This window comes from Dermacentor andersoni, chromosome 4, assembly GCF_023375885.2.
Source record: "Dermacentor andersoni chromosome 4, qqDerAnde1_hic_scaffold, whole genome shotgun sequence".
NCBI lineage: Eukaryota > Metazoa > Arthropoda > Arachnida > Ixodida > Ixodidae > Dermacentor > Dermacentor andersoni.
This window is the reverse complement of record NC_092817.1, coordinates 28,642,637-28,668,997: the sequence shown is the minus strand read 5'-3', so window position 1 is coordinate 28,668,997 and position 26,361 is coordinate 28,642,637. Positions and strand designations below refer to the sequence as shown.

The following is a 26,361-nucleotide window of genomic DNA, read 5'->3' as shown; positions in this document are numbered from 1 at the left end:
GAAGTGACACGTGTGACACATGCTTCCGTGTCTGCCCCGGCGCTCGCGGAACTGTACATGTGCGTATTCTTGGACTCCTTTTCGTGATTTTCTTTCTGTTTTGCACAGTGAAAAGTGGCAGACAGCGTCACTTAAAGGCACCATTTTCTTTCAAGGCACTTAAATAAAAATAAATAAATTGAAATGGCAGGGGCTTCAGAGTACATAACACACTAAATTCACTCGCACTAGCTATTGGTGTGTTGTAACCTGCACGTAAACATAGCCAGCCATGTGCCTTGTACATTTTGAATATGCGTTTCGATCGAGCTCTGCTACGCGACAATCAGGTCGTCACTGTGACAACGGAAGCCACGTGTTTTTTTGTCGAAGGATACTCAACCGCGAAGGTACAGCATTTGTGACTTGCAGGTGCACAAAAGTGGTTGGTCAATTATTTCCTTTTCGTTTGCTGTCGTGTGATGTAACAACTTCGTCGTAAGTAAAACCCAACAAAAACGCAATCCAGCAAAAAACGGCAACTGCTCTGATGAAAGAGCGGAAGGGAGACGCCAATTCCTTGATCTGCTTTTGTGTCTACCTTACACGGCCCAATGTGCGGTCGTTGCGGGCGCCATTCGATTATTTCCGGCGCCAGACACTCGTCACGAGGATCCTCGTAAAGGGAGCGTAAGCCGACGGGAGCCCACCGCTTTTGACAGGGACGAACCGGCGCCCAGTACTGCCGCCGACTGTTGGGGCGGAGAATTAGTCCATGGGACGAGCGGTCGCCGGCCACCTGCTTAAGGTGGAGCACCTGTGCTGGCGCGGGTTGGAGGTGGAGAAAGGAGGAAGGCTGGGGGGAGGCACAGGGGGGCGAATCCGATGCCGCGCTATATTTAACCCGAGACGGTCGATAATTTTGCCCGCCGGAGAAAGAAAAAAAAAAAGGAGGGAAGACCTGTTTGAATGCGCCAGAGGCGGCCAGCCGCGGAGGGGATGAGCGAGCGGGGGCCCCTGGTTGCGGCCAGGCGTCCCGGCGAGCGTGCCGGGACCTCGAGGCACGCGATTCCCCCGCAACCCGCCGCTTCCCAGCAAGGCAGCGAAGGAAAGGCGCGGGCACGGCGTAAGAAAAAGCTCAGTTGCGCGCAGTGTTAGCGGAGGAGCGCGCTGCAATTGTGAGACGTGCAAAAAACCAAGACGTCCAAGCATACAAGACGTGATGACGAAATATGGTCTCAGAAAGGCACTTAGACACATTAGTGCGTGATCGGAAGCCTGTCATGTGTGTGTGTGTTTTCACTGTTGTCCACAAACTAATAACGTGTTACTGATGGCTCTGTCGCTGTCTGCCAGGCACTGCCGTTCAAGCCCACTGCGGCTTTGGCAGGCCAGATTCTTGCCTTGTATTATACTCAAGTCATCAATAAAGTATTATTTTTATTATTATTAAACACATGGGGTTGTGCCGAGTGTAGCTCCGCACAGGTGTGTGAGTGAGCGCCCGTATTCACACACTAAAAAAAAAAAAATAGAGAGAAAAAGAAGAGTCCTTACGCTAGAACTGTTCGTGCGAGCAGCCGGTCGCGAACTTGCACACACTATTAGCGGAGGTGGCCGGCCAATGGCAAATACCACTTGCGAACGAAAAGCTTCGTGAAATTGGCCCCAAGACCATAGCCTCAAATTAGTTCTTACACTGCAGCGTTAAAAAGGAAAGGAAGAAAAAATAAACAGGCGATGGTCAATCGTTGTAGTGGACATACTGCTGGTGGAGACGGCTGGTCGCCGGTGGTAAACAGATGTTCTGACGGAGGGAAGCTTTCTGAATTCGATCCTTGTTGTCCAAGCCACGATCCAGAAGGGGCGCTGTGGGTCAAACAATTTTTCCTGCAAGTCTAGAGCTAGACATGTCCAGCTGTCACGGCGCAGGGGATGTTCTCAAGTTCGACACGTACGCTACGGCATTGACAACGACGGTCGAGCCAAGTGCAGTCAGATTTTGTGAAGTAATACGAGGGCGCAGCCACTCCTACCCACGAACGTGACCTGGTTCAATGCTGGCGAACCACGCCGCACACAACGACGCCGCAGACGAGCTGTTATCGGAGCGATTTGTCCAAGCTCATTCACGTCACGCTCGCCTGCGGACTGAACCAACGATCCGGTCCGTCGTGTTGCTCTTCGGAACAGTAGCGTTTTTCGTTTCTGTTCGTGATGTTCGCTGGTTTTAACGTGCGATTTGGTCCTTAATTTCAGTTGCGGCGGCAACTTCAGTTCGCAGTGGCAGACGCGATGCAAAAAGGCGGCGTTACTGCTTCAGAACCAAAACCGCGTTTTAACATCGGCTGTTGCTGCCGAGCTTCAACCTGCTCCATGACTGTGGTGTGCACTAGGCACCGCTGACTTTCTGCAGCAAAGGACACCTGAGACTTCTGACGATAGGAACTGCTAAATCTAAGTCGAAGTGTTTGGAATAATCCTTCTTATCTTCGCGGTTACAGTAGTCATACTTGCCCTGTATAGGTGGAATCACGCCGCTTGGCGATTATTGACCCCATAAGCTTTAGAAATAATATTAGGAATGACAGTGCTGTTATTATTTGCAATGATCAGGATGTACTATGCCACAAGGAAGCGTTCGTGCTTCTCAAGATGTAGCTGCAAGATAGTTCTAATCATCAATAATTTGGACTTGCTCACAATGAAGCGAGCACTCCTAACAAGCTGCATAAAGCTGCACAAGTCGCCGCACAAGGTGCATAAGTCACCCAATCGAAGCGCGGTTCCTTAATGCTTTCGAAGGGGTGGGAGTGCTTTCTCTCACTCATTTCTGCGTCCGCTTGAAGACCGCCATTGCACGCAACTGCAGCTGTCGCGTGGCGCCGTATAAGCGGGCCGTCGGGATCCTGCGGCCGCTTCGGAGATTAGGTTCCCTGCGCTGTGCACGCCACCGTGGCACGTGCGTTGTGATTAAGAGCAGCTCCTAATTGAAAGGGTCTTTAGACGAGACGCTTTAGAAAGAAGGAGGTAGGGGGGGGGGCGATAGAGGTGCCCCACTGTAGGCGGCTCTTCACGCCACTGTGCATGCCACGCTCACGGCAGTTGGCGTGCGCGCGGTGCGTGAGCTTCTATATTCTCTTCAAGAGTGGAGGATATGGCGCGTCAGTAAAAGCACGCTGCAGCGTTCGTGCGCCATTAACTTCCTTCAGGCAGCAGCGTTTTCCTGGCACTACTAAGGAGCAACATTGTCTTGTTTGCCAAGAGTACACTTATTCCGGTGAATCGCTCTGCGAGTCGGTTCATTTTCTTTCGCGTAAAGCATGGGCCCGCCTATAGCACGCACGCACACGCACACACGCGCGCGCACACACACACACATGCGCGCGCGCACACGCGCACACACACACACACGCGCACACGCGCGCACACACACACACACGCACACACACACACACACACACACACGCACGCACACACACACGCACACACACACACACACACACCCACGCACACACACACACACGCAAGTACCCCCTCCCCTACCGGGAACACGGATGCAAGCGAAGCTCAAGATCCGCGGCTCTTCATTGTCGTAACGCCTGTTTCGCGCTTCTTCACGGCGGGGTTGGCACGTCGACGACGAGTCCTTTCTCGAGCGAATTCCCGGCGGGGTTCATGAAACGGGCGGCCCGCTCCCGCTGCCGTTCCTTCAGCGCAGCCTGCTCTTCGGCAGATTGAACCAAACGCGTCCTCCCCATCTGATTGCTGGGCATAAACTGTCGGGAAACGGCGGGCGCGACCCTTTCCCTCTTCCGGTGGGAGGGGACGCCTGGGATTGGCTCGCGCCTTGCGCTACGTCTACTTCTTCATGCATATAAAGCCCCGCTTTAAAGGGTGCGTATGATGAACGTCATTCGTTATGGAGAAGCCGAATGATCGACAGACATACCGAGCTTCCTCGCTCAACAAGGTCTGTCTCTCGCGAAGAGGCCGCTCAAGTGCGTAGTGTGGTTGCGACCTTTGATCCCATTCCTGAATGGAATTCGCGTTTGGGCGCTTGTGTTTGTTTGCCCGAATTTTTAACTTTCATTGGACTGCGTACCATGTGTGCATTTGTTTCTAGTGTATGTACAAATGTAATGTAACAATTTTGAATTGACACTACTATTAATTCCTTGAAATAAATAAAAAAAAAAGCCTGCAGTGTCTGAATTGGTTAGCGTGGTGGACTCGCAATCCGGAGGTCGGTGGTTCAAAACCGCATCCTGACAAGCAATTTTTATTTTCGTACGGCTTGAGTTTTGTCATATAAAATATAATGACGCCAAAAAACGGACACACAAGAGAAGAGAACGGGACAGGGCGCCCTGTCCCATTCTCTTCTCTTGTGTGTCCCTTTTTTGGCGTCTTTATATTTTATAATGAACAGCTACCAACTAGCCCAACAGGAAGTGCTTTTGAGTTTTTTCGTACGGCAACACCGACGCCGATACGAGTGAGGCAATACAAGCTTCGCTTGAAAAGAAGAAAGAAAAACGACAAAACAACGTAAGAGGATGCGTAGTTGCATTCCTATTTTCTTTCGCATTTCGAGTGTAGCCAGTTGCTTGTTAATATAATCAACGGCACCTTGTAGGGCAACAAGCTCCGAACCGGTCGATGTTGTCACGTGAAAAATTTTGATCGTGATGATATAACGACTGCATGCGCCGGTGGAACTGGTCTGAGTGGAAGAGGCATCCGTATATACGTGGACTCGGCGAAAGTAGAAAGTATGCAAACAATCTAGAGCTGCTTGCTTCAAGGCCAAGGTAGGCAGGCCAGTCTTCTTTCTTATCCCTAGAACCGCAAGACGCACTTGAGGTTGTTTTAAACACCGCAAAGCTGAGGTTGAACGTGCTGAAAGTGTGAAGCCCGATGGTAGGGAGGCGCGATGGATGCTGACCACGTTGGAGAATGACGTTTGTTGTCGTCGTTCTGGCCGGCTGGCAAGAGAGCTTGTTTGCATCCGTGAAACATGACGAATATGGGCCCTAAGCGTGTCGGTGCGAATGTAAGTCGTGATCGGATGGTCTTGAGCCATTATAACTGGAGAGGGTTTCGGTGGGGCCGAGCCAGCACAGTGAAAGCAGATAACCGTATGAGAAGGGTGGTACCGGCGTCTGCGATTGGTCCGCTTCTCCTTACTTAGCTTACGGTGTGTGGTCGAAAATCGCGGCAGCGTGCAACGAAGGGTTAAAAATGCGACTAAGGCGGATTCTCATCGAAGAAGAGTTGGCAGAGCAATGCCGTATATGTGCCAACGGGCTCGATAACATTATACTGCCACGCAAATTTTATTATACGCAAATATATCCATGTTGCCCGCAGTTCCGACTTGCAAGTGCCAGAGCCATCGGTGGGCAGCCATCATCTATTCCTTTCGGAACGGGCACTGCCCGGCTATTCAGAAAAATAAATCCGTTTTGTTTTGCATATTAATGGGCCTTTAACGCGTACACGTCAGTTTGACGCTGTGAGTTTTCGCGTTTTTATGACGTCGCGTGACAGACAGGCGAAGTGAGCGCAGCCCGAAAATGCTTGACCAATGGAAGAGGGCTAATGGCGAAAAAGGCGTCGATTCATAAATGTTTTTCTTTCGTTTGGTCTAATCATGCATAATACATGTGCACATATCATATCAAATGGGGCGTTTTTTTTTTTTTTTTTTTTTTATTGAAGTGAATGTTAGGAGAGGTTGGCGCCTTTATGTGGTGGCACCGGCTACTCCTTGTCACTTGGCAGACGAAACAAATTTGCGCAAAAAGGGAGATAGCGACACTAAATATAACACTCAGTAGAACACCGGATCAGTAAAAAATACAGTCCAACAGTACATGAGTCGCAAAGTTCTGTGCATGAGTTCAGTCCACGTACGCATATATGAAGTCCGATGTTTTGAACAGCCAAAACACACAACAACACTTGTAATACACTTCAAGTACAGGACAGAATTATACGTATTGCGTAAAAGTTGCGATCACCACATAAACCAACTATGCACCACGAACAACGTTTATGTAACTCATTTAGCGTATTCGGATCATCCAATGCTTAATATTTTCCCAAAATGTTGGTCTCCTCTAAAAACTTTTTCAGAGCAAGAAGCGCTCTTTTTTGAAGGCCCGCAGTTGGCCATGGGCCAAGTATCTTTTTCAGAGTGAAAGGTCTTCTGTCTAATATAAACAAATTAGCTTGCAGTACCGCTCTTTGTGTATCGTATTTCGAGCACTCGAGAAGAAGATGATGCACATCTTCGTCTGGATGTCCACAAGAACACTGCGGACTAGAGACACGTTTTATTCTGTACAAGAAGTGTCTCGTAAATGCAGTACCAAGACGCAGCCGGTGTACTAAAGTTTCAAATTTTCTGTTGTCTCTTAGAGTTTCCGGCATTGTTAAGTTTATATATGGGTCTATTGAGTACAACTCCGAGTTCTTAGTTTGCTGGTCAAACCAGGTAGTTTTGCTGAGACGACAAGAAATCTGTCTCAGGATCAGACGGACTTCACTACGCAATAGGGGAAGATTGGTTGTCTCTGCGTTATTGTGCGCTCGATTCGCAGCTGCGTCCGCTGCAGTATTACCAGGAATATTGCAGTGCCCAGGAATCCACTGAAATGCAATTACGTGGTTCATTACGCTTGCTTTTGTAAGTTCTTTGAGCGTCTCATACAATATCGAAGCGTTCTTGCGGTTTTCGTGACGTTGCGTGACAGACAGGTGAAATGGGGGTGGTCCGACTTTTTTTTTTTTTTAATCGTGGAGGGCTGATTGCAGAATTAGAGCAGAGAAGTTTGGAATATATTTATGTTATAGCGCCTAAGGCTACTGTACCCCAGGAGGAAACCATGTTATTTTTCACTAGCTACCAAGTCACTATGGCATTATCGGCAATGAACGTGCCGCAGAATTTGCTGAGTTAGCATACGGAGAAGAGCAGTAATTAGCTATACCGCTTGAAAAGATGGACGCTGCAAGAAAGCTCCGCAAATTTATTGCAAATCGATGTGAGCAGTCACCGCATTGGAAGATTGCACAGGCATTGCTGTATACTTTTTGCGAACCTCGGCTTTTCAAATACATTGAATAACTTTTTCTTTTAATTTCTTTCTTTCTCTTTTAATTTTTAAACCCCTTTATTCCCACCGCCACTGAGGGTAGCGAATTGGAATTTCGCATTTGTTTAACCTGCCTGCCTTTCCTTCCACCTTTTTACGGCGAAACTGTTAGCCACTAGTTGGTCGGTCTCTTTCGCTGCGCATCCTCACGAAAAAAAAAAATGCCTTAAGCGATTACAAAAAACAAAAAAAACTTCAGTGATTGAAGCGAAAAGTGCATACATTCATTGGCGCGTACGTTTCGCGGCAAAGATTACTGTTGTGCTAGGTGCTGCGGCGACGGCAGCTTGCGAAGTGAGGAGTGACGTCACTAGCCTTTCATACATAAAAGAACCAGCCTAGCAACTGATTTCATTGTTGTTGCAGCACCACTATGGGTAGGCAACGCATACTTTGGATTCCCGAGGAGCAGCGTGAATACGAGGAGCGGCAAAGGGAAAAGAAACGACAACACGACCAGCGGCGGCGTGCTTCCAAAATTACCATTACTCTAAATTACCATTACTATCAATCAATAAAGCTCTAAATCAATAAAGCTTTGCATACCCCCCTCGGCAGTTGTAGTGGTGGTTTTCAACAACTCCGCTGGACATCCACTTTCGCAGGGCCGGAATGGCCAGTCAATCTTTTTCTCCCGGTCTCTTCACGCTAAAAGCTTTGCCTATCAAGTAATGCGGCATACGCAACGCTGCGTGACGCGTTACTCTTTGTCTAATACTACATTTTAATAGCTGCGAAAGACCTACACTCATACACGCTGCGGTCTTCCATACTTTTTGTTCCTTGTTCTTCCGCGTAGTTGGGGGCTCCTTAAAGAAGAGAACCGGCCACTCACTGCGTTCGCGCAATGAGCTGCAACCTCTGCGGCGGCTGCACCAGAACTGTCAGCCTTGTTAGTTTCTCGTCGAGTGGTCTATACGGTTAATTAGCAACAACGCGACTTGAAATGCTGGGCGCTGTAGGGAAGGAGACAACTGCATCCGATGGCGAACAGAGTGAGAGAGGAAGCAAGTGGGCAAGTGCCGTGCGGCTGGGCTCAAGTGGAGGCGACAGTGCTTCCCAGGGAACGCGAGTGCAGTGTAGTGAGAAGACGAGGAAAGGACGCGCGGGGCAGAGCCTTCATTAGCGATGCGCGGAAAAGGGTCGTGCGACGCAGCGGTCGCGGGTTACAGCTCCGTGTTTGTCGGAGGGAAGCGGCGTCGCGTCGTGCGGCGGTTACTGCAGCCCTGTAGTGTTTTGTCCATGGAGAGTCGCGAGGGTTCTATTGCCTGCTGGCGTATTCTTCAAGTAAAAGGAGGGAGATGTATATAGGCCCCAGTTTCCATTGACTCGGAACAAATGAGAGCGAACTCCTCAACGGACAGCGCCTGTCATGATTTTTTGACGGAGTCTGTATGCTTTAACGCACACTTCGACAATCGCTCATTCCTCCTTCGCTCCCCCCCCCCCTTTATTTATTTTTTTTTAAATTTAGCCCATCATATTCTGTGAAAATCTTCTGCGCGTGAACAGTCTCGCGCACTAGAGTTGCTGGCCGAGACAGATGAATTAAAACGGCAAAATCGTGGCGCAGCAGCGTACACGAAAAAAAAAAAAAAAAGAATTCGCGGCGTTTAAACGGATGCGCGAGGCATGGAGGATGCGCACAGTTATGTACGCACGTCGCGGAAGCTCGCCCGCTCCTTCTCAAAGTTTAATGCAACCATTGGAATGACCGACAACGCTCTCTGCAATGCCTGTCTTTGCGAGGAGACGCTGGAATACATTCTGTGCGACTGTCCTGAATATAATGTTCAGAGACAGTCCATGGCGTCCGTTCTAGCGCACCTTGACAATAGACCATTGTCAGTTGCAACCATTTTCACATATCGCCGACAGAAGACATCGCAGCTGAAGGCGACGAAGGGACTACTTCGGTTTATGAAGGATACGGGCTTGGACAAGCGGCTGTGACAGTGATGTCACGTACCGCACAAGAGTGACAGACTGTAACCAACGATGTGTGTGCCGTGTTATGTGCCCTCTATCTCTTCTCCCCATCTTTCATCCCCCCCATCCCGCTCACATGTGTAGGGTAGCAAACCGGTTAGGCTAAACTGGTTAACCTCCCTGCCTTCCTTCTCCACTTTTTCCTTCCTTCCTTCCTTTAATGCAACCACTATGCAGGTCGTGAGACGAGGCACCACGTACCCTTAAAATTGTATTTCACCGCTTTTCACCGGTTACTTAAAGTTCTGCGCTAAAGCGACGACCCTATCGAGTATGTAAAAAACGTGAAGTCAGCATCGTGTGAGACGAATATTACTCATTATTCGTTCGAATCCTCTGGGATACTGACGGCACCGAAAAAAGAGCTGAAATCTAATTTAATAAAACGTGTACTCACACACTCAGAAGAACCAACAGAAAGGCGCATTACTTCGGAACAATGTCGACAACCACGTTCACAGCCGAAATGCCACCGCGGATAAAAGCGCACAGCTAGAGCAGGAAGCTAAAAGGTCGAAACGGAAACGACGCTACAGAAAGCGAAGGGCGCAGCTGTCGCATTCGTAAAGGGTACCCAGCAAGACACTCAACAGATCGCTCCACAGCACAGGAAGGCCCAGACAAAGACACAAGTGAGAAAGATGCCCGTACAGCGCCCTGAGAGACCGCGACCCCCGAATCCCTTGAAGATGGATTACCGCAGAGACAACATAACTGAGCGGCGAGGAGACAGATGGGACAACAACGGCGGTGATATGTGGTACGGCAAACAGGAAGCTATGCTCCCGGATCTAAATCGCTTTTTGCTGCGCGTGTTCGGCTTACCGAGAAGCAGAGCGTTGTTTAGCCAAGACTCACGTGCGTATGATGACAAAAAGCGCTATCACGCGAGCTGGAGGGCGCTCGAATGCGACTTTGTACGCCTTTCGTAAAGGTACGAGAGTACGCCTTTCGATAGCGAAACGAAGCCTCACGCCTGGAATGCAAAGGCGTTTCCGATAGGAGAGCGCGTCGCGGTTGACAACCCACGAAGAGTCGCTATCTTGACCTCACACCAGAGAGGAAACGTTTCTTCGCTATTCGATACCGTGTGGATGCTCGTTTCTGCCCACTTTCTCTTTCCTGTACACACACACCGGCGGGTGCTTCGTCCTTTCTTCCGTTGGTTTGCTCACCTTAGACGACGAGGGTGTTTGCTTTACCCCTGCGATGATGGGTATTTACGTAGCGTAACGCGCTTCTTAGCGAAAGCTTTGCTCGCTGACGCTGCTTGCAGCCGCGACGACCGCCCAACTTCGCTGGTATCTCCTTCTCTTTCTTTTCCGCGAGCGTTGTTCTTTCAGTGCTGAATTTCTTTCCCCTGTTAAAAAAAAGCTGTGAAATAAAAGGAGCTCCTGTTGGCGGCAGCAGGTCATTGAGACAAGACTGCACACGGGAGACCGACAGGCACCATGATCCCTGTCGCCGAAGGTTCATCGTTCCGAAGCGTAGCGGTTGGATTGTTGATAATAGTGTGAAGGACATTTGTGTCTACGGCAACAGGGACCGAATTCGCAAAGTTCTAAGGGCTCATCACGATTTACCGGCTGCTTTCGCTAATATGTCCAGCACTATAGGAATGGCTGGAATATGCTTTTACGGACAACAACATACTAATGTGCTCTTACGGGCCCTGCACACCACACCGTTGTCTTAGATCATGTTATATTTCATTCTTGAACGTGCAACGCAGTGCAAATCACCAGGAACAAAAGGCGGGGAAAACTACGATCCGTCTCGGTGTCGTCGTTTTATTTTTTTCTGCCGCTTGTCCTTGTCAGCTTGCGCTGCGTTGCACGTTCAGAAATGAATCCTAACCAACTCGCCCACGTTGTCATCTTAATTCGTGTTACGACAGCAAGGAATATGTGAGCACAAAAAAATAAGCAATTACGAGAAAGCGCACCCTCGCATGTTTGAACTACGCAGTAAATTATATGCGCAGCTGCTTTACTTATACGGTAGAATAGACACGAAACCATGTGAAGAAGCGACCGGGCTGGAAAGGGCGCGCTTATTCTAATATACACCCGAAAAACTGGCCCAGTACTCATAAAAAAAAGAAAGAACGGTTTTTACGGTAGAATTGTTCGTCAGACGAAATTCCAGTTAATACTGACGCTGGATATATTGTTAGCGGAGGTAGCGGGCCAGTGGCAAATATGAGACACGAGCGGAAAGCTTTGTGAAATCGGCCCCTGATGTTCATTGCTGAACAGTGCCCCAGACGGATCGTAGACCAGCGCAGCAATGAGCATTGATTCTTCGTGTTTATGTTCGAATAACTTTGAATTTTGACAAAACAGTTATCATTATCATCTGGTCTGTTGTGGGTGCGCGCATGTGTCCGCGCACACTGACACCTTCCTTATGAAAAAGTGTACCTGTCTTCACTGAATAAAATTAGTTGCGATTGACATTCTTTCCTGTCTGGCCATAGTCACGCTCTTGTTCTCTCTCTCTCTCTCTCTCTCTCTCTCTCTCTCTTATTTTTCTTTATTATACGAAGAATACGAACCAACCACATCAGCAACAATTAGTGGTATGCAGCTGTGTTACATTAAAGTTATTCTTCGATTTCAATGACCATGAGCACACGATTTGAGAAGAAAGACGACACCGGTAGTTTCATACAAGGGCCTTGCAAGCACGATTTCCTTAAGGCAGCTTCACTAATAAGAACAGCAACGTTCACGGGCGAATAAAACAAAAAAAGAAGAAATGAAGAAAGAGAACAGAAAGCGTGGAGCACATGAGTCCAGTGCTACAGGCGCGACTGGCAAGCCCTGTCCATTCCCGCGCCCTGCTTCCGGACGGTGCACGCTACCTCCTCGTGCTCCGAGCTCCTGCTCCTTCGCTTTGTCCTTCGACATGAAAAAAATTGTCATATAGCTCAGCAGGCGTGAGTCAACAGACCTGCGGGCATTGACACTTGCGGGACGACGTTGTTCGTTCGTCCCTCGACCCACGGCGTGTTTGCTCTTCAAAGTACTGCGCCAACGTTTTGCTGGCACCCGACATGGCCCGCTCTCTCACCCACCAAACTTCACACGCAAGCACCCAAGCACGAAGCACAGAGAGAGAGAGAGAGAGAGAGAGAGAGAGAGAGAGAGAGAACAGAAACTAAAGGCAGCGGGCAAGCGCACGAGAAGAGTGAAAAAGAGACGCACGCGAAGTCCGCGCCGGAAGCAGCGTGAGGGCGATTGCCGCGAGGCCGGAATCGTGTTTGGAGAGCGGCGCGGCCCAGGCGGCCGCTGAGCTAGCGGCAGCCACATGGGCTCGCCGCGCGTGCGTGCAACGTGCGGCCACGCGTCCGAGCTGGGGCTCTCGCGATTCGGGCTTTGTTTCCCTTCTCCGCAGCTGCGCGTCGCTGACGCGTCTCTCCTTTGTTTTGCCGTTACGGCTTTACGAGGTCTTCGCCGCTCGGCGGGGTGCTGCGAACTCGCGCTCCCCGCGCGGACGAACTGGCGTGCCAACGACGTGGCTCGGAACCGAGTTTGCTTTGCCTCTCTCTCTCTCTCCTCTTTCGTGCAGCGTAAATAAGCTGAGACTCTCTCGAAATATCCCGCGGTGCCGCGGGGAACCGAGATGACCGGTGCCGCCCGGCGCCTTTCGGGGCAAACAAGACCGGCAGTTCATGTCTGGCCGCGTGTCTGTAGGAGACAAGGCGAGACAAGAGTCACGTTCGGCGAGGGCGGAACCTGAACGCGGGGAAAACAGTTATCCTGCATAGAGGCAGGCAGCGGCACCAGCATAAAGAGGGCTACAGAGGATTTGTTTGCATAAGGCGGCGTGGTCACTCCAGCAGAGATGCGCGTCATATGATAGAGACGATTCCCCAGGGCGTTTTCCCAGTACTGAAACTTTTCTCCTCACCAGGAACTCGGTCACTGATGTTTGCAACATCCTTTCGCTTAATTAAGTAGTGATGTAGGTGGAGGACGGAAAGGAAAAAGACAGGGATGTTGAACAGAAGAGCGTCTAGTTTGCTACATTACGCTGGAGTAGGGGATTAACGCCATTTGAAAGCCGTGGAAGCAGCGAAGCGAGGACTTGAGCATTGGTGGCGTGCAAACTTGGTGTAGAGGCCTCTTCGTCCTCAAGCTAATACAGGGTGTCCAGTGTATTAGAGGACTGTTTTCTTTTCCGAGTTTATTACCACAGATCCGAGTTACCAGTAGATCACCCGTTACAAGGAGATCGACTCAAATATCATCATCATCATCATCACCATCATCATCATCATCATCATCATCATCATCAACACAATAATAATAATAATAATAATAATAATAATAATAATAATAATAATAATAATAATAATAATAATAATAATAATAATAGTAAACAACACCATCATCATAGGAGAACAGAAAGATGAAAGAGAAAAAAATTGACCACCCTTACACTACTGTGAAGAGGGGTGCAAGCGAAGCTCGGTATCCCCGACTCTTCGTTGTCGTAACGCCTCGGCTTCGCGCTGCCTCATGGCGAAGTCGGCACATCAACGATGAGCCGTTTCTTCGGCGGCGTTCATGAAACGTCGCCCGTACTTCGGCCGAACCCACGACGCGCAGCCCGCTTCCCGCTGCCGTTCCTTCAACGCAGCCTGCTCTTCGGCAGAACGAACCAACCAAACGTGGTCTCCCCATCTGACTGCTGGGCCTGAACTGGCGGGAAACGCCCGGCGCCCCCGCCCCCTCCCCCGCCCTCCCTGAGGCGAGCGAACACACGATCACACTCTTTCCCTCCTACGGAAGGAGGGACCTACGGAAGGAGACGCCTGTGATTGGTTCGCGCCTTTGACTGCGTCTACTTCTTCATGCATATAAAACCCCACTCTAAAACGGAAGTATAACAAAACGACAGCAGCTGAATCCGTTAGCGTGGTGGTATCGCCAGCCGGAGGTCGGTGGTTCGAATCCGCAGCCAGACAAGCAATTTTTATTTTTACGTGGTTTGAGTTTTTTCGTACTGCAACACGAACACCGACGCCGACACGAGCGAGGCGATACAAGCTTGGCTTGAAAAGGACAAACGCGGGGAAAGCGGGCATGCACCCGAACAGCGCCACGCACTTGAATGCCACTCGCACAGAAAAGACTTCCTCGGAAACCACACACGTGAGCTTATTGCCTTGTGTGCCAACGAGCGGTTAGTCGTTTAAGTATCGCGTGAAGGGACAATGTTTGGTCGTTCCTTCCTCCCCATGAGCTGCCTATACATCGTCAAATTATCGACAGCAACCGCAGCATGCGCCTCCCGGACCAGTTTGTCAACTGTCGAAGGGCATGACTCAAGCCCGAGTTGTGCTGTGACGGTGCATTGTATTGTACATATTGCAGCTGTGCATTGTAGCGCCCTTGCCAATACAATGCGTCTCGTACTCGTATGTTTGTCTTCACGGATGGGCGGTCAGTTTTCCTGTACGGTCGCGTGCTTTGTCCTCTCTATTTCTTCTATTACAGAAGGTGATTCTGCTAGCCGATACGAAGCACAATGCTCTTAATCTATAACCCTTATGGACCAGCTTAAGACAGCTTCTATAATGTATGTAGCCCTTAGCTAATCTATGTACCTACTTGCCACCTCTCTGTCATCTTTCTAACCCCTATCTCCCATCCCCAGTGTAGGGTAGCAAACCGGAGACTGATATCTGGTTAACCTCCCTGCCTCTCCTCTTCATTCTCTCACTCTACTTGTAGTTATGCGGACTATGTAGTTATGGCTTTACACGCACAGCCAATTCTGTCTTTCTCTGGCATGCCTACCAGATGTGAACACAAGTAAAAAAATTTGCACGAAAGTAAAGTACACAGGTATAGCATTCCTACACAGTGCACTGTTTACGAACCACCGTGGCTTTATCAGCAAGTTACTCGCATACACACACGATCCATTGGCTGCCTTAGAGAGTCGAGTATAATAGGAAATAGCTCATCAACTACGAGTGCAAGCTCTTCGTGCAGACATGTAGCGTATGTCGACGCTAGTGTGAGTGATGATCACGTCACCACGGCTATCACTTGTCCGGAAATATTGTCAGAAATAGCAACCTGCTCGTATGCTTGCTCCCCTGCCTGGCCGTCGACACAGGCGGAGCTCTTGGCAATCCGAGACGCAATACCCATCCTCTGTCCGCTGCTTCCACCATCTAGTAGACACATGGACATCTTCACTGATTCCTCAGCTGCCATCCGTTGTCTGCGGCGTGTTCTGAATTCCGACGTTTTGGCACAGGGGATTAAGGACACAGTGGCGAAATTACCCGTTACAGTACGTGTACAATGGATACGTCGCAATTCACATCCCACACAAGCCTTAGTGGATGCAGCGAGCCATAACAAAACTTCTCGTCCACTTCAATTGGCCCCAACCTCTCCGGAGACAAGGCTCCTCACAGAAAAAGAGCACCTTCTCTGCGCCACGCGAGCACTTCTCCCACCGTGTGGCACCGACCTCCCTGGCGGCTTAGCGCGCTGGGAAGAGGTCTTGTTACGAAGGTTACGCCTCCGTGTCGCCCTCACCCCTGCGGTAACCTGGTCGTGGTCGGCACAGTACCGTGCCTCCATCAGCGATACCTGCCCCTTCTGTCCCGCTCCTGTCTGCGAGGGGAACACTGGGCACCTCCTCTGGACTTGCCCTTCTCTACATGCCCTCCACCAGAAATACCTGCTTCGATGTGGACCACCCCCAGGTCGGCAGCCAGATGTAGTAAGTTGGATCTTGGGGCGCGTTTAAATATTTCTTTATGCCAGAAGGCACGCTGTCGCAATAAAAAAAAAACGCCAAGCTATATATATATGTATATATATATATATATATATATATATATATATATATATATATATATATATATATATATATATATATATATATATATATATATATATATATATATATAGTTAGTGTTAGGGTATAATGCCTGGTTGCCTTTTTTGTCTGAGAGTGTCAACCTAATAAGTTCGGGCTCAAACGTGCGACGATGATCATTGAAACAAAAAATAACTCTACGTCTACAGTGTTCAGCTATTGAAACGCGATACAAGGACTGCATCACCGCCGGGCCGGCGCTTTTTGCGCTACAGGTGAGCCCTGGTTAATTGCTGAGAAGCCTAATTAATTCACAATGTGTCACAAAAAGCCCTCGCCTTCATCGTATAACATAATCTATTGGCTCGGTGTTTCCAGAGCCAATCGTTGGCGCAGAAAAGCGCCGGCAGCCGTGCGCTCTGAGTATCCCGTTCGTTTCAATCAATGATAGCTCACTGTACGTAAATTTTCTATTACGCGGAGAACACGAAGTCTCGGCAAAGTCTAGCGACGCGGTACGCCAAACAAAATTAAAATGGAAGATCATGGAACAGCGCAACCCGGCAGCTGCAGTTGGGCATTTCTTGTAAACACGTGAAACCAGTTTCACGACGGCGCTCGAAAATCTGGACGATTGCCTCTTCACAGACGAAAAGGTTCTAGGATACTGGCCCAGACGGGTTTCGGCACTCAAGCTCTTATGGGCTTGGGAACTGTGCGACAGACTCTAACAGTTGTAGCGCGTAGCACGTTATTGTGTGAATTTTTCTCATTTTATTTTTCTTTATTTGTTTCTTCGTTCATATTTTATTCCCTTCACTCCTTCCCCCAGCACAGGGTAGCCAGCCGGTACTTACACTGGATAACCTCCCTGCCTTTCCTTCTATTTTGTCTCTCTCTTTTTACGACGACACATTGTGATAAAAAAAAAAAAAAAAAGAAGGCTTGTTAAGGAAAAAGAAAGTCGATTCTTTCAAACCAAAAATTGGTGAATGCTAGGCGCGTAAAATCCTGATATCGCATTGCGCCGGGTAATTCGCGTGTGCTGTGGCATGTGAGAAGAACTACAATGTGTGCCGGCAGTAACGCAAGTTCCCAACTAGGTGGTGCAAGCCCTTGTCATGAATCCCTCCTGCGTTCAAAACAATACCAAGCACGAGAAAGGCGTCAACAAAGGAGAGGGAAAAAAAAGGAGTATTCATCGGGGGCGCGAGGCATGAGCTAAATGATGGGACGAGGAAGATATGCGAGTTCGCCGGTCCTTCCCATCTTTATTGCATGCGTGTATAGGTTCAGCCAGCGACTACATAATTTATAAGACGAACCACCTAGCTCACGAGCAAGTATGAACACTTGGATATGCAAGAAGTGCACGGACGCTTGGCAGAACTTCGCTTAGCGGCACCACGCAATGAGAGAGAATTATGTGTGCGCCTGGCGGACAGGGCACTTTATGCAAACGATGACGCAATCTCCCTGACGCATCTTTTTCGAGGAGATATATATCAAAACGATTATTTAAAAGAAAAAAAAATGCAGAAAGCGAGTGGGTGGAGCCCCTAGTCCAGGGCAAATTGTCAAAAAGCTCCCCTACATTGAGAACTCCCGCCATGACTGATATTTATCTGGTGGTGCTATACCGTGTATATTCTAAGGCCTACCACACAATGCACATTATAATTGCTTAAGCAAGTTCTCTTCGGTGAAATTTTTCGCATTGAAATTCACATCGGCGAGGAGTGAGCATTAGCATTACACTAGCTGAAATGCTGGCATGGGAAAGAGCGCATACCCAGTCCTCCTCAATGGCAAGTGGACGACACCTCCAGAGTATGCGTAGCAGGTCGAAGGAGTCACCAAACAGTTGCTGTTCCAGTGTTGCATCTGGACGCATGAAAAAGAAAGCATGCGGTAAGCAGATTTCAGGGTCATGCCTAATGTGGCCTGCCAGTAGTGCGAGAGCGCCCGAACTGTAGCACTATACTATACTAAATGATCTACAAAAGAACCCCCCGGTCCCCCCTCAGGAATATTGGAGAGCGAAGCAGTCAGTATTGCACCAGTGCCTCAAATGTACATTCTTATCTTGACGCAAAATGATCCATCAAGTGCAACACCGACTTTGCATTCGAGCCTAAAGTTATTTCTCGACAAAGCGCGCACCGTCGCTGAAGTGACAGTGCATCCCGGTCAATACGGTATCAATACGGAAGAACGGGATCACTTCTCCGAAGATACTGGCAGCTACGCGAAACGCATTCACTTCGTCGGCTGCTGGGGCTGCTTTGCAATTCTGCCTTTAAAGTCTGTCTGCATTTCGCAGCCCATGATACCGAGAATTTGCATAGAAGGCGTTGAAGTACAGTGGCTAAGCTGTCAGCACTTCAGTATATAGGGAAAGCGGTGTTGAATTTTGCACTTCCATATAGCAGCACATTCCTATACGCATCCTAAGCGTAAGTTTGTGAAAGAACACTGCTTTGCGTTATATTGTTAGGAGCTTGTTTTGATTTTTAAGTACGAAGCATTGTGCCACTGCGGCTGCCTGTGTCGCATGCAAGCTCCTCGGTAAGCCTCGTCGCAAAGTTCGGTTATACTGGAAGTTGTGAAGCACCCTCTGTCCAGAAAGCATTTCACCCAATAAGTTCTAAGAACAAAAATTGTTTTTCTTTTAGTGATGGCGGAGTTAGAATCAAATGAAGTCTAGCGAGGCGATGTTGCGAGAATGCTATGGCTATCCTCTTCCCTGTAGATGTTCTCTCCCATTTTCTCGAACAGCGTCCACAAGCGACATTGCTCCTCTGACTTATCCCTTATATGCATATACGCCCAGAAAACATCGTGCGGCAATGAAAGGAAAGCCACAAAGGCGGAGTTTTTGCAAATGTGTTACTGCGACAGATGTTCGGTAGAGCAGGGCAGGGCGTATATGCTGCGTTTCAATGCTCGCCGAAAGCGGCTGAATAGACTGTTTGCGGAAAGCGGCCATCTGAAGCCTCGCTCCAATTCTGACAAAGCTGGCGAAAGAGACAGCTTCGCGGAGACAGCATCAAAGTAAAGAACGTTTGCTGTCCAAACAATATGGTGGCTGAGCAGAGTGCGGGCGCCTCGACGGGAAGGTCAGCTATCTGCGCGCAAGAAAGTGCACTCAGGCTTCCTTATACGCCTAATGTAAGCTATACGTTGTCTTTTTAATAGGTTCGCCCACGCTGAGTGTTAATTTACAGCGATGGTATGTGATTTTCTTATCTGATGATGACGACGTAAGGGGTTTTATGGCGCTAGGGCCAGATATGGCTAAAGAGCTTTTCTTATCTATTTTTCTTGTCGGTGGGAGGCGGCGTGAAGTCGCGGAGACGTCTTCCAAACGCGTTCCATTGCTTGGACTCGCAGCTGTCTTAGCAGTAAAAGTAGATTGTCTTCAATGCTGGCCAGAATTGGAGCACACTCTCAGTGCTTCTTGGAGCAGATACTGAATTGACGAAGCTCGCTCATTGCGCCTGTTTTGTATTTTCCAAAACACAGAAGGACAAAGCGAAGGTATGAAATTGAAATTTAGCACTTAGTGGCGCCTCTTATGTCTTATCAAAGCGCTCTTCTTTAGCTCGTTCCTCAGTTTTCTTAGTTCGAGCTTCTTCAAGTTTGTGCACGCTTGTCGCACGAGCGAAACCCACGCGTCGTACACTCTCGAAAGCGCCAGCGTTCCGCGGATAGTGGGCAGCACCGAGACTGTGGATCATACCGGAAGCGGCCTGGAACCAAATAAACTGAAGGTCGCTGTGCCCGTGAATGTATCTGGGTCAAATTTGCATTATTAGATGAATTAGCTTTAGAATTTTGAGTTGCCGACGTAATTCAAATGAGAATACTTTAGGTGGCTTTGTTAGTCGCAGTCGAGCATTTAAAAGTGCTTGCTGTCGTTCTACAGATGGTAACTGCGGTTTGTTTACAGCCGTGAATAATAAGAGTATCTTGCACTTGTATAAAGTTTGTTACGTTTGTGACTTTCAGGGTCTGGTCTCGCTCTCTGCGGGACAGCTGGGCATCAAAGAACTGGTCACTTGGCGTGTGCCGGAGCGCACATCTATGCCGAGTAGCGTGACGGGCAACGAAGGCAAAAGCTTCTGACGTATGTCATCCGCGATGTCACCGTGCCGCAAAATTAATTCCGTTTAACGAGGCAGAAAGAAAGCATAGGCTCTCATGTTCGGTTTGACATTATTTTCTTACTGCGAAGGTATCGTCTGCGGCTCTCTCCAAGAACAAAGACAGCGCCCGAGATAAAGTTCCAAGGGATGCCAGAATTGGAACGGACCAACGTGAAGGCTACACTTCTCTGCGCATGGAAAACCAGCTCACACACGACACTTCTACATTTTCTGCATGACGCGGACCTGCGCGTATTTTTTTTTAAATTTACTTATTAAAGGGGCACTTAAGACAAACGCTAAATCAGTTTAGACGCTTAAAGTGTTCTTCCAAAACTATGCTTTCGTTAATTTTGCGTTAAGAGGTAAAGTTACTAAATAAAATGAGGGTCAACCTTCCAATAAAAAAAAAGATTGCTGTAGAACCTTCGCGGAGAGCCACTTGTCTTCATCAAAAGCCCCGATGCCGGGGCGCAACTATGGGCTGTCCAGAGGGCCCACGATGCGGCGGTCGGGCAAGGCCTGACTGTCCCAACGTGGGAGCGGCCCGCAGCGCGCTGAGTCGCGTATCTCAGGACCTTATTAAAGTTTTGCATCCATCCATCCATCCATGTAGAACCTTCGCGTTGGTGTATCGGTATGACGTAAAAAAAGTAATTTTTTGTTCTTGTTTTGTGTTTGGGCTGTCGCGGTACGACGAAAATTCCCAAAAACTTGCTAACGCCAGTTTTCGGGTCCTTTAGAAATTAGGACACAACGTAGACCATTTTACTGCTAAACACTAAGCCCGTGCTGACGCTGTAAAAATTCATGACGTCACGGCTAGCTGGTACGGGAACTTTCAAGGTGGCGTTGCTACCCATTTTTAGTTCTTTCTTTTCATATTTTCTGGCTTATCAAGCTTCCACTCACAGCATAAGAGTGGACTTTTTAACGTTCCATAAATGTAATTTGCTATTGCAACTTCAACTCATTTCCTTTTTTCTCTTCGATGTCCCTTTAATGTGATGCCCCACGAAAACCTGCACGAAAAAAAGATAAGAAAGGGAACTGCTACGAATCGCAGCGCACGTGCGCGGCGTGGCAGGTCACACTGCGGGCCACTGTGTAGGCGCGCACGCTGTGTACGCACAGACGCACGCAAGGTCCAGACAGACACAGAAGCGGTCGCGGACGGACGCGCGCGCCACGTGCCAGGACGGCGCCCACGACGGCACCGAAATATACGGCGCCCGGCCTGCTCGGCGGAAACCGCTACAGAGCGCAAACCGTCGCGGGCGGGGAACAAATTGCCGTTTGTAATTCACTTTGCCCGGGCGCCCAGAGAGCGCGCGTGCGTGCGGTTGGCTTTGTCGCGCCGCCCGGGCCCGTCTTCGTGCGCGTTCAGTTCCGCTGAAACCGCGCAGCGCTGTGGAAGGCACGCGGAAGGGATACGTTGCGCTTTAGGCAAGAACAGCGCACGCGCGAAACAGAATAGTGCCTAATTTTTTCTAAAGGCGCTATAGTCTTGCGTGACTGTTGGCGTTAAAATATTTGGCCGACTCAACTGTAGTTGACGCGGACATCCCCGTCTTACGTAATGCGAAGCATTCATTTTTTGTAGATAACGGTTGTATGAATAACGTAACTGATGTGTAACGAACGGGTACGTAGGGATTACTTGCTGTAATGTTTGTACTTATTACAGGTAAAACAGAACGTTGATAATGACGATATATGAGACTGAAAGAATACTGAAATGCAGCGGCACATATCCAGTGAACATACCTTGTCGCCGCACTGGCGCATACCCAGTCGGGCCTGTAGCACATCATGTTAGACTGCACGACCACCGGGATCGGCCCACCAAGACGGCGAGATACCCCACCCGCCCGCTTGCGAGAAAAGCGGCCGCAATCGGAGAAGAATGCTTCGCATTAAAATGCGGAGTGGTTACAGCAGCCATGAAAGACCTAGTATTTCATTACGCGTACTCGATTGTGTTACTTCGCGGTCTGCGGGCAGAAAAAGGGTGTTCCGCTCGCCGATTTTCAAGACGTAGTGTTCGCCGAAGGGCCTGGAGTAGTAAGCACGAGAGTTCTACGTCCGTTGATCGACTTCCTCCGAGACACCCAGTTGATGAACGTTTGGTGAAACACCCGTGCTAATAGCGTAAGAGATACTAAAACGAAACGTCCAAATACGCCAGGTTTATAACCCAGTTTGCTGCGCCATCACCGCCATCCGCGCCTACAGATCCTGGAATGTGGTCAGCTATTGCAACTTCGCGAGCGCTGCCCATAACGTCGATACGTTGTGCCCGCGCCCTGCATGTGATTATCACCCGGCTAAGTTTACGGAGACTCGAATTTGTTAAAAAGGAATGTTTTAACGCACGCAGTGCGATATTTATTGTCGCAGTTTCATATGCCCCGAAATGTTTGCTTTCGGATCTGCCGCCACATAAAAGATTATCGGCTTTATACGATTATTGACCTATCATGAAATACACGGTAGCGTTAGATAAGACGAGGACAAAGTAGGAAACGTGACGGGCTTTACGTTCCCTTTCTTGTCATTGTCTTGTCTTGCACTGCCGTATACTCAATGAATAATTACCGACTAGGTTGTGAGTTCGGTTGTGAGTTCTATAGACACATCAGTCAAAATTTGGAGACAGAAAACACCACACCATTTTGCTCTCTATTCAGCACTCTATTAATTTTGCCATGTGGTGCAACTAAGGTAGAAGAAGTGAACGTTCATATACACTCCGAAGTGCTTGAAACGCCAGGAGAGAAAGCTACGTGTAAAAGCTTGGAGATCTCCAACCCAGGAAACAGACGTCGTTATTTCTTTCTTGTTGTTGCACACACCAATAAGTAGTCTCAACCAATCACTCCCACAGTCAGTGAGGTCATAGGGAGGCAGTTTACAAATTCAAAAGTGGCACTGTTGCACTGACGCCTAGCCCAGTGCAGCGTAGCAAACTGAATGTTTGTCTTCTGGTTGACATCCCCGTCTTTCACATCTAATTTCCTTCTCTCTCTCTCTCTGCAATGTTTTGGCATAACAAGAGTCTGCCTTCAGTGCGAGTGACACCATGGTTTACAGCAGTGCAGTCTATAGCATCCGCCGCCGTTGCTTAGTGGCTATGGTGTTGTGCTGCTAAGCGCGAAGTCGCAGGATCGAATACCGACCGCGGCGGCCCCATTTAGATGGCGGCGAAATGCAAACACTGGTGTACTTAGAATTAGACGCACGTTAAAGTACCCCAGGTGGTAAAAATTTCCGGAGTCCCCCACTATAGCGTGCCTTATAATCAGATCATGGTTTTATCACGTAAAAAACCCATAATTAGAAAAGAAAGGTGCACTCTATTCATCCAACTTCGTTAACTGTATCTTCGTGCAGCAGACGCGCGTCTGCGGAGGAACACACGAACTGGAACGCGCTTCCTTGAACCGCATACAGCAGCTGTAGCCTCCGCGGCGCTGCATCGTTTTAGCGAGTGCGGCCGTAGGGCCGCACTGCACGCCGTGTTCTCTTCGCTGCGTGTCTCGTGGGGGATAAATAATCTGTCTCTCTTTCTACGTCCGTTGCGCGCTATCCTTTCGTGCTCGCGTTGTTGCGGCGCCAGCCTCGCTCTTTGCGCGTCGCTGCTGCCGAGCGTCGCCTTTGTCTTGACATTTTGCTGTGCGTGCTAGGATGTGCGTGGCGTCGGGTATCCTTCGGTTCGTTTCAGGTGCCGCAGAAATCCTGCCAGTGTACTTGTTTATGAAAGAAGGCATTCGGCATCGCCATCATTGTTTCATCGTGCAAAACTACGCTGCGCACGGCACTGGAGCAGCCATGGTGCTGGCTTTCTTTGGTCCGCTGCTCTCATCGCATTACTTTCTTAATCTCTTTCCTGGCGCACAACGTTGCAATCTTTTTTTTTTTGTGTGTGTGCGCCATCACGTTTTGAATTCAGCTGCTCTTTTAATGAGGATATCCGAGGAAGCCTCTCTGGTAGGACGGCGAAAGGGAACATTGAAAGAAGGAAAGGGCGACGTGTATGCGCATAATTACCGGCTTACCAGGGAGAATATATTTGTCGTTTCGTTGTTCCCGTTTGTCGACATTCCTATTGTTCCGAATGAATGAAGGGGCTTTGCGACGACAGAAAAATCTTGACTTCCCGCAAAAGGGTAGACAGATTTATCTGTGATGTTGTGGCCTTTGGAACGAGTGTTTTGTAACAACCCCATGCTTTCTGACTGCTGCAGTTCTTTTTCTATCTCGTCAGCTACTGCGTTACTGTCTTGTAACAGGAACAAAGGAAGATTTGTTGCTTTTTTTGATGTTCCATTTTTCCGGATGGTGCCCTGTTCGTCCTGCATTTTGGTTTTCAGGTGAGAGAGAGAAATAAAGAGAGGGAGAGAGAATAGGTTCGCGCTATGGCTTTCAAACAAGCACGCACAAAATGATTAACTCATCGCAAAAAAAGTAAGCGTGTGCTAGAAAGAAAGCAACGGACACGAGCGGACAAGCACTGTCATGAAGCGACCATCATTTCTCCGTTTCATCTGTCCGGTCCTTACAAAAGAAGTGTGGTGGAAGATGATGTTGAAGTAATGCTGCTAAAATATATACGCTGAATTCGGAGAATGTGTCTGTATATAAATTTGGCGCTTTAAACACGCAATTCCCTCGCATTTCAATCTTGAATTTTATTTACGCTCCTAATGTTACAGTGAAAGAGCCTTAACTCTTTCCCTGACATTCTTTCACGGAATTAGGAATTGGGGCATGATATTACATGCTTCGTAAGACACAAAAGACCTGCATTGGGAAGAATGGGGGATAAGAATTAATGGAGAATACGTTAGTAACTTGCGATTCGCTGATGATATTGCCTTGCTTACTAACTCAGGGGACCAATTGCAATGCATGCTCATTGACCTGGAGAGGCAAAGCCGAAGGGTGGGTCTAAAAATTAATCTGCAGAAAACTAAAGTGATGTTTAACAGGCTCGGAAGAGAACAACAGTTTAATATAGGTAGCGAGGCACTGGAAGTGGTAAGGAAATAATCTACTTAGGGCAGGTAGTGACCTCGGATCCGGATCATGAGACTGAAATAATCAGAAGAATAAGAATGGGCTGTGGTGCGTTTGGCAGGCATTTTCAGATCATGAACAGCAGGTTGCCATTATCCCTCAAGAGAAAAGTGTATAACAGCTGTGTCTTACCAGTGCTCACGTACGGGGCAGAAACCTGGCGGCTTACGAAAAGGGTTCTACTTAAATTGAGGACGACGCAACGAGCTATGGAAAGAAGAATGATGGGTGTAACGTTGAGGGATAAGAAAAGAGCAGATTGTGTGAGGGCAGAAACGCGAATTAATGACATCTTACTTGAAATCAAAAAAAAAAAAAAAAAAGGCATGGGCAAGACATGTAATGAGGAAGGAAGATAACCGGTGGTCATCAAACGTTACGGACTGGATTCCAAGAGAAGGGAAGCGTAGCAGGGGGCGGCGGAAAGTTAGGTGGGCCGATGAGATTAAGAAGTTTGCAGAGACAACATGGCCACAATTAGCACATGACCGGGGTAGTTGAAGAAGTGTGGGAGAGGCCTGTGCCCTGCAGTGGGCGCAGCAAGGCTGATGATGATGATGATGCTGCTGCTGCTGATGATGATGATGATGACAAAATAACTTGCACCATTATATTACAAGTAAAATTATCATATGAACCTGTACTTCTAGTTCAAGAAGCCCTGTTATATTTTCATGCAAAAATTAAAATGAAACTAAATTAAGTACGTTGAGAAGGGTAGACTACCTGATTCCTTAACCTTCATTTATCGAAGCACACGGAAACTCCAGTACGCTTATCATAATGGTATGCATTAAAATGCGTACTATCTACAAGAGGCCGCTAAATAGCATAAGCCTGCATTCGAGCGCGAAATTTCACACGACAAGGACCGATTTACGCTCGAGCCGCACGCCGTACCATCCACCTGACGCACGCGTGCGGTCGTGCGAAAAATTGCACATGTCGCACAATGATACACAAATTTCAGTTTACACTGCATATGCGGGCCCAGGGTAAGCCGAAATTTGTGCACCATAGTGTGCGACAAGTGGAAGTTTTCGCACGACCGCATGCGCGCGGCAGAAGGGCGGTGCGGTGTGCTGCTCGAGCGTGAATATCTACCGCCTCTTCTAGCCGTCTAATCTAAGCGCGCGCTTTAACCAAAACTA

General features: G+C 48.6%; 1 protein-coding gene across 3 annotated transcripts in view; it reads right to left on the bottom strand.

Moving 5' to 3' along the window:
* LOC126536612 (uncharacterized) overlaps positions 1-26,361 on the bottom strand; it is a 126,867-nt gene that overhangs the window by 14,454 nt on the left and 86,052 nt on the right. For 2 of the 3 annotated variants that reach the window (XM_055073540.2, XM_050183646.3), the window contains one exon: positions 17,776-17,867. The exons of the other annotated variant lie outside the window; for it this stretch is intronic. In XM_055073540.2, coding sequence (XP_054929515.1) covers positions 17,776-17,867 — 92 coding nt within the window. The remainder of the gene's footprint in view (positions 1-17,775; positions 17,868-26,361) is intronic. 3 annotated transcript variants of the gene reach the window in all.